Genomic DNA, 13,057 nt, shown 5'->3' on the forward strand with positions numbered 1-13,057 from the left:
AGGGCATTCACAGAGAGAAGAGGGCAGGTTTGTTCTCTGCTGCTCCGGAGGGGAGGACCAGGTCTAATGGTTTTAAGTACTGGAAGGGAAATTTCAATTGAATGTAAGAAGGAACTTCTTGACGGCAAGAGTGGTTGGGCAATGTAACCTATTTCCTCAAGAAGTGGTGTGGTATCTTTTTCTGGACATCTTCCAAAACAAGTTAGGCAACTACTTTCTGGGGATGCTCTCTCTGGAGTTCCTCCCTGAGGCTAAGGAGATAGACCTGATGGCCTAAGAGGGACCTGCAAACTCTTGGATTCTGTGATAAAAACAACACAATGAAACAGACTAAGTATCATGAAGACATCACATCCTGTCTGATGCTGGAAGCTAATCAGGGTCAGGCCAGGTTAGTACTAAAAAGGGAAACTGCCTCAGAGAACAGAAGTTGTAGACTCTATTAAAAGCAAGGCAATGTCAAACCTTCTCTGAGTAAATCTTGCCAAGAGAACCCTAGGAAAGAGTCACTGCATGCTGGATTTGACCTGAAGGCAGAGAACAACAACTATCAACTGGAGCAGCTGGGAAATGGGACATGATGCAGTGCCTGGTAAAGAGATGCCACCTCAACATTAGGAAGAACTGTTCATCAGTGGAATATGCTGCACCTTGGAGGGTGATGGAGTCTCTTTCTTTGGAGGTTTGTAAACAGAGGCTGGATAGGAGTGCTTTCATTGTATCTTCCTGCATGGCAGGAGGTTGGCCAGACCTGGCCCTTGCAATCTCTTCCAACTGTATGATTCTAGGAGTATTATGCTATCAAAGAGAAGCAAGTTCAAATCCTCATCTCCCTCTCAAAGAGCTTAGTGTCCTCCAGATGGGTTGTTTTGCATAAGAAATCTATCCAGCACGGCCAGTGAGGATAAGAACTGTAGCCCAAGGTGCTCCAGTCATTAGAACATGAACCAAGGGATTCAAATGACAAGAAAAGAGATTCCACCGCTAGGAGGAACATCGTGATTGTAAGAGCTGTTCAACTCAATTCAATTCAAGACTGCCCTGGAGGGTTGTGGACTCTCCTTCTTAGGAGGTCTTCAAACAGAGGCTGGATCTTTCAGGAGTGCATGTATCAAAGGGGGTAAAACTAGAGGGCCCTTGCGTGCCCTTCCAACTCTTAAGATTCTATGTGCAAAGGCTGAGCCATGAGATCCCCTTGATTTCACTGACATAGACATCTGTTTAATCTTCTGTGAGTGGCTACCCAATTAAAGAAATCTCAACTCATGAGAATACTAAGTTTAGTTTTATTCAATGACTGATTCAATTTTCATACATTTCCATGAAGAAAAGCAACACTTTGTCTGTGCAAGTACCTCTTAACTTGGGGTGGGAACTGTGTATCTCTTCAACTATTGTCAGACCACAAGTCCCAGCAGTCTGAACTACTAGTATAGCCAATAAGGGCGGATGGGAATGGCAGCCCAACGAAATAAGGAGGTCTTGATGACCTGGACCTCTCTCTCACATGCAGGGCAACATCATTCCAATCCTTGACACCTGCCATTTTTACTACAACTTTCAAGTATACACAAAAATGTGGAGAGGGTATGCGGCTCAAGTACTTGGAAGTACTTGGAAGCCCTTTTTAAGTTTTATCTAAAGATATAAAGACAAAATCCTTAAGATTAAATACCAAAATCAGAATCATCCAGGCCATTGTATTTCCAGTTTATATGGATGGATGAGAAAATTGAACAATGAAGAAAGCTAACAGGAAGCGAATTAACTCATCTGAAATGTAAAACTGAGGAAAGTTCTTTGACACAATGGTCTGCTAAAATGACCAATAAATGAGTCTTACAGCAAACAAAACCTGAACTCTCACTAGAATCCAAGGTAACTAAATAGGGACTGCCATATTTTGGATGTATCATGAGACGTTCATTCTTCCAGAGGCTATGGTAAGAAAAGTAAGATGCAGGCAGCTTGCAGGCTGATCCTTTGTTTATCAGTGAGCCCAATAATCCAGAGCAGACAATACCAAATCATAGGATGACAGATGATCTAACCTTGTATAAAGACAGTTTCCATAGAACAGTGGAGATCCCTCATCCTATCCCTGACATTTCCAACTAGAAGAAGGAGGCCTGGAATCTTATTCACTTGCTATTTAGGAGAGGAACTATAGCTTAGTAGAAAAGCCACTTTTTCCATGTAAAAGGTTTCTGCCTCATTCGTCTGCATCTCAAATATCAGGCAGCAGGTGATAGAGAAGATCCGGCTTCACCTGAGATCATAGAGAATCATTACTGTGCACAGTAAAAATACTAGGCCAGGTGGACAAAGGACTGGACCTGATAAAAAAGCAGTTTTGTATGCCCCTATTTCAGTCAGCCCTTAATTCAGGACCCTGAGAACCAGTCTTTTTTTTTTTTTTTTTAAAGGAAAAGGGTTTTCAGAAGCACAGAATCGGCTTTGGATACAGACACAGATGTAATTTCTTACATCTCCAGATTTTAAAAAAAAATGTGGGAGAAAGGGAGAGTAGCAGTGATGGGAGGACACTTTCTGGTTACAGACCTTCAAGAGCAGCTGCAAGTGAGAGCAGACAGGAAAAGGCAAGAATGGACTGTCTGACCTGGGCAATGGCAGCTCTCCTCAATTCTTTCTGCTTAGCTTTACCTACCATCTGGGAACTGGCACTCCAAAGATGGAGGATTTTCTGGAAGTCCCAATGGGCCCTCAGTGGTCGAACCATCCCCTGGACATGATGCCTCTTCAGGACTGACAGTAGATGCAGAAGTGCTGGCTGTGTCGGACGAAGGGCCTGCTGGTGCACCCTCAGGGCTTTGGGTGCTCTGTGGTGCCAGAGACTGTGGTTTCAGCATCATCCCAGCAGAGAGAAGCGTCTGGGTCCCCACTGTCACTCTTTTGGCTTTATTGGCTCGAGCAGCCCGTTGCAGGATTCCAGGTCTCCTCCCCCTGAAGAACTTCTTCTTGAGGCTGGCTATTTTCTTAGCATACAGAACCCTCCGCAAGGCATCTGACTCGCATGGCCTGGTTGTTTTTTCCGCCTCCTTCGTGCCTTCCTTGGCCATCAGTCTCTCCGCCTCAGACAGTTTTAGCTTGTAATACTTGTGCTCCAGGCTTTCCTTATCACGCAAAAACCTGTTTTATCGGGAAAAGAAGTTGGTATTGAGCAAGTCTAGTCGTGATGGGCAAAAGTGTGGCCCTCAGGCCCACCCCTTTATTATTGCATACCCCTTCTATCCCATATCTTCCAGGAACTATGCATATGAGTAAACACAGAGAACAAGACTTTGAACTTTTCCAAAAAGCCCCTGGCCATAATAAGTAAGAGGAAAGAAAGAATAAGAAAGGAATCAGAAAGAAAGAAAGAAAAGAATAAGAAAGAATTCCCATCCATACTCCTTCAACCCACCCCACATCACTTCCCATATAATAAATAAATAAAAAACATTCACCAATATTCTGGTTTGCTTCTCAGCCCAGCTTTCTCTTTTCCCGACAGCGTACCAGAAACCATGTTCTCGACTAGCTTTTCAATTGTTGCAATGACTTTCCGATCAGCACGTTGCAGGACTGTGTAAACAAAAGGACAAATGTCAAACTGATGCAAAGAAGATACTGTAGCCTGCAGTATCAATGAACATATCCACTGGGCATTTTATCTTTAACAGACTTATCATGGCTCCTGGGAAAAAAGAGAAGAATTCAGAATAGTTTCTGATGTGCAGTACAACAATTACAAGGTGAACTCCATGAAAATAATTTGTGCTGCAGTGAAAGAAAATCCAATAAAAATTCTATTCAGATGGCACGTTATACCTGCTAAGTTGAACTAGTCTCAAAGGTGCTATAAGGTCTCTCTACATAAAGATGAGATCCAGTTTCTCCAGTGTGCTGGAGTTTGTGAAGAAGTTTATATCCACTGACAGTTCTACTGTAAAAAAGTAAATGAATGTTGGCTGGCTGTCACAGCTATTATATCTTCTATTACTTGTCAAAACATGAAATCATGTCAAGTGAAACCATGTTGAAAACTATTATTGTTATCTATTTCTGAGGATAACAGAACGTTGTCAAAAAGGAAATTAATTTCACTTTCCATAATGGTAGACTGACTTAACATTGCCAGTGAGTGGAAAACCCTAGACTTTAAAGACACATGCTTTCCTTTGATTCAATACATAAATACACATGAAAGCTTGGAAAACCACCAATTAAGCATGCAACATTCTGAAAAGAAATGTGCTGAACATGTATAGCCTTCCTGAGTCTAAGAAACCTAGAATCCCAGAACTGGAAATCCAACCACCTGCTCAGTGCAGGATCCTCAGAGCATCTCCTGCATGGCAGAATGGGGTTGGGCTGGATGGTCCTTGTGGTCTCTTCCAACTCTACGATTCTATGATCTCTAGCACTGAGCTGTCCAGCCCTCTGTTTGAAGAGGTTAAAAGGAGACTCTTCGCCAGGTCATTGGTTCCACTGCTGAACCACTCTTACTATCTAGAAATTTCTTCTAATGTTCAATTAAAATCTACCCTATTGTAACTTAAAACCTAAAATCTTGGGCAGCAGAGAACAGGCCTGCCCCTTCTTGTCTAGGACACCTCTTGAAGTAAAGAGGACAATCATGTAACCCCCTCCATCTTCTCCTCACCAGGCTTAAAGGGCCCACCTCCTTCAACCTTTCCTTCATATGTTTTGTTCTCCATGCCTCTTACTCATATTGAGCTTTTCTAAATCTACTCTAACTTGTCTATATCCTCCTTAAAATGCGGCACACAGAGCTCAACACAGGACTCCAGAAGAGGCCTGGCTAGTGCAAAAAACAATGAGACTATTACTTCTCTCAAAAAACAATGATTTTATTAATGCATGCTAAAATAATATTTGCTTTCTTTGTACAGCAGGATCACACTGCTGACTCAACATTCAATACGATCAACAATAATTCTAAGGTCTTGCTACTGTATTGGCAACCTCCTCAAGCAAATGATCAATTCTGTGATTCAAAAAGAAGAAAACTTAGCGGACTCTATTTGCAATATTTTCTTAATAACAAGCCATGCCTAATTTTAGTTGCTTTCTAATTTCATTTTTTATGGTTTATTCTCTTTCTGGTTGTATTAAATAATTTTTAAAAAATGATTACAGGGTGCAATGGGCAGAGAAAGAATCCAATACAGTACTGGCTTTGGTCCACTCACTTTTTAAAGTCTAGCTCGCCTTGTGGGATTGTTGTGAGGATGAAATGGGGAAAGGTGGGAGAAAACCTGAGCAACCGTCTAATCCTCTTGGGATATAAACTGGGGGAAAAAGTCTCCTTACTCTTAATCTTGGGCCGGGTTTCCGAAGTGTTCCTGGAGCTTTCAGACTGAAGAGCAGTGGCAGGCTTCTTTAACTGCATCTTGGTACCGGTTTTCTCCAGCCAGCTCTGCAACTGATCAATGTACTCTCTCCCAAACAAGGCAGAGGTGTCGAAATTGGGGAACAGGGTGGGCGAAGGAGCCCCCTCCTGGATGCTGAGGGCTTCTAGGATTTTCTCCTGCCTGAAAGTTGTGGCCAGGGCAAAGGTCTGCCCAAGAAGGGCCAATGACTTGCGGCAGAGGGAGAGGGTGGTCTTGAAAGCAGCAGCCATCTGGGTTGGGTCATTGAAGCTGCTGGTCTTGATGCTGAGCTCGAAGCTATTGCAGGCCATGAGGAGAGGTGTGGAGCTCTTCAGGAGGTAGTTCTGGAGCTTCATCACATACCGGTCAAAGGGCCCGATCACCTCAAAGAAGGAGTTCTTGGTCGCCATCACCTGTTTCTCCATGAGAAGGTTCAAGAATTGGCCATCCACCCTGGGTGTCCTCAGAGCCATGTGTTGCAGCGTTTTGATACTGGAGAGGCAAAAGTCTTGGTGCTCAGGCTTCAATGAACACTTGAATGAGGCCAGCATCTTGGCACAGGTCTCAGTCTCCAGTGTGAATAGCACTTGGAAAAGTTCTGAATACTCTGGGTCCCGCTGTATTTCGTCAAAGCCAGCCCATTTGATAATTTCCACCCCAAAGGTTGAAAAAATATCAGAAGGGTCAACAAGGTCCAGTTTGAGCTCTTTCTCTTGAGGTTTCATGTACAACCGCGGGCGATGAGAAGGTACAATTCTCTGCTGGGCATGTTCAGTTGGTTCTGCTATGGGATCATCTGCTAGCAGCAAATTTTTATCTCCCCATTTCTTGGCAGGAATGGCTACCTCTACTTTATTTTGGGCTAGGCCGCGTGTGGCCACTCCACGCTTTCCCCGTGTACCTCTTCCCTTTCCTCTCCCAACGGGTAAAGATGGGCTGAATTTTCTCTCTTGCTCAAGGACATATTCCAGGTCATAATCTGATCCATGTGCAGTCCCAAAGTCATCTTCCAAAATTCCCAGAGACCTAATGTTTCCCAAGAGCTCTGAAGAGCGGTAGCTGGCATTGTAGCGTTTGGATGGTTCTCTAGAAGAGACGCTGTGGCTGTAGTTCTGTTCGCGGGAGGCCGAACGACCATAGTCCCGGTCTCTAGATGATGAGCCAGCATAGTCCCTTTCCACAGAAATGGAATGACTATATTCTCGCTCATGTGAAGGAAGCTGAACATAGTCTCGGTTGCGGGAAAGTGGTTGAGTGCTGCTTTCATCGTAATAATCTTCCTCTTCAGCAACTTGGCTGCTTGATCTGTAGGAAGGCAGAGTATAATCGCTTCTTGGCTCCTGTCGCCAATCACTCAGCGTGAGCTTCCCATCATCGTGGAAGTCGCCCTCCTCCTCCTCATACTGGGTCCGGGCAGCTGGACGTGAATGAACTGCAAAAAAGAAGGGTGAGGGGAATCAGTTTCTGCTCACTGAGAGATTTCAATTTAAAATACAGCCTCCCTCATCCATTGCCAAAGTATTTTCCGTCCTTTCCCCCCGAAACTTACATTTTATTAGCTACACTTATATAAATATTAAATAAAAGCTGGGAATGTTCAGCTTAGTAATGAGAAAATTAAGGAGCGTTATGACTCTTTAAATATCTCCAGGGCTGCCACAGAGAGGAGGATGCCAGCTTGTTCTCTGCTGCCCCAAAAGGGAGCAACAAGTCTAATGGTTTTAAGTTACAGAAGGGGAGGGAAAAATGCCACTTCTGCAGCTACTTTTACTGAAAACACAACTGTTGTTCCATTTAGGGCAGGGGTGGGAACTGTGGGGCCTGCAGTCTGCATGATGGCCTGGGAGGGAGGCAATGTGCCCCATGGGCAAATCTAAACACCCATCAGTAGCCTCCCAATTTTTCAGACAAATTCTTTTTAGCTAACACCCCCCCCACACACACACACACACACACTCTTTTGGAGTCAGATTCCACTTTAAAACACAGTGGTCCCTAAAATGGCAGGTAAAATGTCCCAAATACCCTCCTGGGATCTATGGGATATCAGGAGCACAAGTTGAAGCAGGAGGAGGTGTGTATGCATGTGTGGGATGGATAGTCACTTGCAGATGATCAAAATGGATGCTGCAATGGCAAGGTTTTCTGGGGTCTTGGAGGAGTCCAAAATGGCCCCCTGAGGCCCAGAATGTGTCCACCTCTGATTTAGGGTCTCATAGCTACTCCCAAACTATATAAAGGTAGAGGAAGGTTCTAGAACAGTGGAGAAGAAAGAAAAATTAAGGAGGAAGTTGAGGAATGAAAATTCTCTTCTGGCTCCCATTATGGTGTGGCTACTGATGTCAGCAGTAGCATTGAAATTTTCAGCCCCTTTCCTGATGCAGTCTTCTCTGCCACTGGAAACATGCTCTGGAGTTTTTTCAGATTTTGGCTACTTTTGTGGACCTTTTGCTGAAATTACACTGTATTCTGCTTTTGCATGAACAGAAATCCAGCACTGAAAGGAGCCCTATGTTCGAGTGAAAATTCAGATGCTGTAATCCCAGATGATTTGAGCTGCTGAAACTGGAAGTGCAAATCCTGTCTCTAAAGTACTGTAAATTAAGGTTCTATGTCAAGCAAGAGTCCACAAGGAAGAAAAAACCCAAAGGGGAGTTTGGCCAGGCAGCATTACCTCTAAGTTGATGGAGCGCCTCACCGATGGGGTCACTTCGATCTAGTCGGTACCGTTTCGCCTTAACTTGCATGAGGGTGTCAAAAGTCTCCCGCGTCATCCGTCGAGATGTCATATTGGAACTGCAACCAGAGAGCAAGAAAACACAAGAATTAGGGGGTGAGGAGAGCCAGCATGCTTACCTTCTAGTGGTTCCATATCAGGCTTCTTAGATCCTGAATTTTGGTCGAAAAATAAATAAAAGCTTACACATCCTGGGTGTCAGCCCATTCACAGCCTTACTTGCTTAGTTTCAATAGCAGATCACTTGGAAGAAGGGTCAGCAGCCGTATCTGCATGCAACACAAATGAACTGTTCTGCTGAGCATCGCTCCCAAAACCAGGATCACATAAACAGTAGGAGATGGGCAGGAATGACTGAACCATGTACATTTTGGAGAAACTAGTCTACCATTCTAAGTGCAGCCTTTACAAGCCAATGGACAGGCTGCTCCCATGTCATTGAAAAAACCCTAAGCCCACTTGTCAGGCAGCGACCAGCAAAATTTATTACGGCATACAGCCAGTACAAGATAGGCTAGCCCAGCTCCCCCAGGGGCTAGCCTGAAGATAGAGGCTCCTCCCTCCATAACTGTCATCCTTCGGCCTATGAGGGAGTTGACCAGGCTGGCCCAGCTCCACCAGGGCTAGCCTGAAAAAAGAGACTCCTCCCTCCATAACTTTCATCTTCCGGCCTATGAGGGAGTTGACCAGGCAGGCCCAGCTCCATCAGGGCTAGCCTGAAGAAGAAGAGCCCTCCCTCCGGTCCATCTGCCTTGGTCCTGGCCTCAGAGGGAGAGAAGAACGCTGGACCCGATCCCCGATCCCCTCCCCACCACCACCATTCCCTTCTCCTTTTGTGTCGTGTCTTTTAGATTGTAAGCCTGAGGGCAGGGAACTGTCTGTTATCCCCTCTGTTGTAAACCGCTCAGATTCCCAGTGATTGGGCAGTATATAGGTTTTATTATTATTATTACAAAGATAGAATACAATAATGACCAAATATCCATATAGACACAATACGATCATGATCTCCATATATATCAATGAGAAATCTAAAATGGGATAAAACTCTCCGTGTGACGAATTACAGGGGAATTTAAAGGAATTCTAGAAATATTACAAAAGGGTTTCTTTGGCATAGTCACTTAAGTGTCAATCGCAAGAAAATGCACTTGTCCCTCCATATTGGCTAGGGTTAGGGGAACAAGACCCCTGTGAATATGGAAAAACCGCAAATAACAAAAACACTGTTTTCCCCTGAGAGGACACCTCTCTAGGAATCTCTAGGTCCTCCAGGGCAACTCTGTGGTCAATGTCCAACATACACTGACCATAGAATGGCACTGGAGTAGCTACAAATGGTCTTTCAGTGCAACTTTTAGTTAAAGTTGACCACAGAGTTGCACTGGAGGCCCTAGACAGTCCTAGAGAGAACATATTAATGAAATCTGTGAATAATCAAATCTGCAAATATCAAAGCCGCAAATATGGAGGGATGACTGTAATGAAAGATAAGAAAAAGGCATATCCCATCCATATAAATATAGACAGGCATTGTCAATCAATTTGTAAAAGCAGATAAAATTTCACACAACAAGTCACATAAAATCTGCAGTAATAATGGCAGCTATAGTTAATTTTACAAGGTTTACTGCATCTGTTTCAAATATCTTATAAGGAGAGTAATAGCAGCTGCAAGGAATTTAGCAACTGCTGGTTACGTATTCGTTGCAGTCTGCTAAAAGATATTTGACATAGAATTTATTCTTTCTTCCAGGTAGTTGTTTAATAACAGGAGTTACAAGCCCACTTGTGCCTTCAGTCTAAACCAGTGGTTCCCAAACTGTGCCCTTTAAGAGATTTTGGACTTCGGTTCCCAGAAGTTTCAGCCATGTTGGCCAATGGTCTGGGATTCTGGGAGCTGAAGTCCAAAACATAGTTTGGGGGCCACTGGTCTACACCTTCAATAGCCAGAGCAAAAAAAAAGGGGAGATGCTGTAAGTAACAATAGTATTTGCACCAAGCAGTGACCATTTGTGTTTTGTGATTTAATAACAACAACTCTGCATAGTTTTTTGTGGGGCTTTCGGGCTCTGTGGCCACGTTGTAGAAGAGTTTACTGTATATCCTCATGTATAAGTCTAAAAATTTTAGTCCCCAAAAAACCTGGGTTGGCTTATCCATGGGTCAATATAAGTACTCTAACTTTGGAGCCATCCTCATTCTCTGAATATTATTATTATTATTATTATTATTATTATTATTATTATTAACCTTTATTTATGAAGCGCTGTAAATTTACACAGCGCTGTACATACAATCTTTTTAGTTAGACGGTTACTTGCCCTCGGTCTTACAATCTAAAAAGACATGACACAGAAGGAGAAGGGAGTGGTGGAGGGAAAGGGTAAGAGATCCAGCAGTTCCTCTCTACCTCTGAGGCCTGGACCAAGGCAGATGGACTGGAGGGAGGACTTGGCTTCATAATGGATGGTTAATCTTCTTCCAGGGAAAATACATACTCTCAAGTAGGATAATGCATATACAGTACATAGCAATACTGTACAGGAAATGGTTTGATAAACAGGCACTAAAAGAACATCAAATAGTAAGGGACAATTATGCAATGCCTGGCAAGAGTGTAGTCCATCCTGGGAGCACCAAAAAGGAGCATGGATACCTCACTCTCTCATCCATGCAGCCTTTAAGGATGAGCACAAACAATTACCCCTGCCAGAATTTTCTAAGTTCTTTGGCATCATTTTCCTTTCCATCCTCCTTGGTTACATTGCCCCTAGTTTTACCCTCGACTTATCCACGGGTGGTATCAAAATCCATGATTCTGGCCCCAAAACCTGCCCTCGAGGTCGACTTATAGTTGAGTATATATGATATTCCTGATGTTTCACAATCAGCTCTGCCTTTCTTTAGCCTTCTTCTGAAAGGAAAGGTGCTCTGGCCCATGTTCATTGTGGCTGTTCTCTTCTGTACCTTTTGATTGGCCTGTTACAGACTGCCAAAATAACGCTGCTTCGGGTCTCTTTGGAGGTATGCTGTTTAAATGATGCATGCATCCTAAGAATCTGGAAGCTGCACCAAAGCTGCCCTCCAGTGCTTAGGAATGGAGTGTGGCTTTGGCGCGGCCTCCGGACTCTTAAGACCCATGCATCATTTAAACAGCATACCGCCAAAGAGACCCGAAGCAGCTTTATTTTGGCAGTCTGTAACAGGCCAATATTACTCACTTTATGAGGTGACAGCAACATCAGGACAGCCTTAGGTCCCTCAACCAGATTGAGAAAGCGTTCCTTCAGGGGAACCACGTTACGAAGCATCTTCCACACGCCTTTAAGAGCAGACTTCAGTCAGCACCAGCTATTGCTAACAAGCAATGAACTCCCTTTGCTTCCTTGCCTTTACTTCTCTACTCTCATAGGGGATTGTCGTGCTGCACTCTTAAAGCTGCCTCCTGTTGCATTCTGGGGGTTGCAGTCCAGTGAGGCCCAAGACCTCCCTGACTGAACATTCTAAAGGCCCCTCCCTAAACTGCAAATCCCAGGATGCAACAGGAGGCAGCCAGAGCAGTTAAAGTGGAATAGCAACGCTTTAAGAGTGTAATGATCTCCATAGTTTACATTGAGATTGTAAGGAGCATTCGTTGGGCTTCAGGGACGTAAATGCCGCCAACGAAGTAATAATAAATGCCTTTGGATGAAATCCAATTTTAGTTCCCATTGAAGTAGACTCAGTCAAAGAAAGGCTTTGCCTGATATTTGTGAGGACTCCCATTCATTTCAGTGGCTGTTTTAGGTCCAAAACACACTGTGGAAATAGTCCATCTTGAGGCCAGTGGCTCAGTGCTAGGAATCCTGGGAGTTGTAGTTCACTGTGGCACCAGAGCAGAGAAGTCTCAATGTCTCACAGAACTACAGTTCCCAGGATTCCCTAGCATTGAGCCAAGGCAGCGAAAGCAGTCTCAAACCGGATCGTCTCTGCAGTGTGTTTCAGACCTAAGATTGACCTAAAAGTAAGGTTTTGTAATTAAGTTGCACTATAGGTTAACAATATAAGCTCAAATAAGGTGGAAAATTGAGAAGAAGAGGAAAGCCAGCGGCCCTTCCCAGCAGGGCTTAGCACTGGGGACATTGCAGGGTATCTTTAGAATGATAAGACTACTACTAATAAGAAGTATAATAATTTATTTATACCCCGCCTCTCCAATCAGATCGAGGCGGCTGACATCATTAAAAGGACATTAAAGCGCAATAAAAACGCAACTTCCCACAAACTCACCGACCGACAATTAGGAGAAAAACAGTACAATTACATGATTTAAAAGAAGCTATTAAAACAAAACGAACGGCCCAGAGGCTCCGGAGCGGATAGCGCACAGCGTTCCCCTCACGAGACGAGCGACAAGCAGCGCAGCGTCTTTGTCGCTGGACAGAGGCCTCGCTCCTCCCTTTGAGGCCCTGGACCCACCGAGGAACAGTCGCGTTCAAAAGCCTCCCTCAGACACCGAGGAGGAGGACGCCATTAAACGGCCAACTTCCGATAAGCATGCGCGCCAGTTACCCTTCTGGCTAAGGTCTTTCTATGATATGAGGCGCCTCATCCAATCACAGCCGCCGTCCACAGACAAGCCTTCCACGCATGCGCACAGGCTCGAGCCTCGGTGTGGCTCCTCCCCCCCGCTTCTCAAGCGCATGCGCAATGAGAGCGGTTTCCCCCTCTTCAGCGTTCTCTCGCGTGGGTCTCGTCGAATTTCCTTCGTGCATGCGCAGAAAAGACACGCTTCTCATCCTTCGCCCCGCCTCCTAGCACATGCGCATTGAGTGTTTCCCCTCCAGCGTTACCTCGCGTGGGTCTCGGCTACATCCCTTCGCGCATGAGTAGAAAAGAGAAGCTGTTCTCACGGCTGTCTTCCCGAGCGACTCTAGCGCGA

The 13,057-nt window shown here is 44.6% G+C and overlaps 1 protein-coding gene across 4 annotated transcripts in view; it reads right to left on the reverse strand.

Annotated features, from left to right (window-relative positions):
- The window catches only part of SUGP2 (SURP and G-patch domain containing 2), a 31,680-nt gene that overhangs the window by 18,477 nt on the left and 146 nt on the right, over positions 1-13,057 (reverse strand). The window contains exons 1-5 of one of the 4 annotated variants that reach the window (XM_089535852.1): positions 12,969-13,027; positions 8,071-8,192; positions 5,338-6,828; positions 3,468-3,585; positions 2,669-3,150 (exon numbers count right to left, since the gene is read on the reverse strand). In XM_089535852.1, coding sequence (XP_089391978.1) covers positions 2,669-3,150; positions 3,468-3,585; positions 5,338-6,828; positions 8,071-8,185 — 2,206 coding nt within the window. In that variant the 5' untranslated portion in view covers positions 8,186-8,192; positions 12,969-13,027. Of the gene's footprint in view, positions 1-2,668; positions 3,151-3,467; positions 3,586-5,337; positions 6,829-8,070; positions 8,193-12,405; positions 12,553-12,968; positions 13,028-13,057 lie in introns of those variants that run through there. The other 3 variants (XM_089535853.1, XM_089535851.1, XM_089535850.1) reach the window with 3 other exon arrangements.

The sequence above is a fragment of the Sceloporus occidentalis genome, unplaced genomic scaffold (assembly GCF_023333645.1).
Source record: "Sceloporus occidentalis isolate IW3139 unplaced genomic scaffold, rSceOcc1.0.p SCAF_8, whole genome shotgun sequence".
NCBI lineage: Eukaryota > Metazoa > Chordata > Lepidosauria > Squamata > Phrynosomatidae > Sceloporus > Sceloporus occidentalis.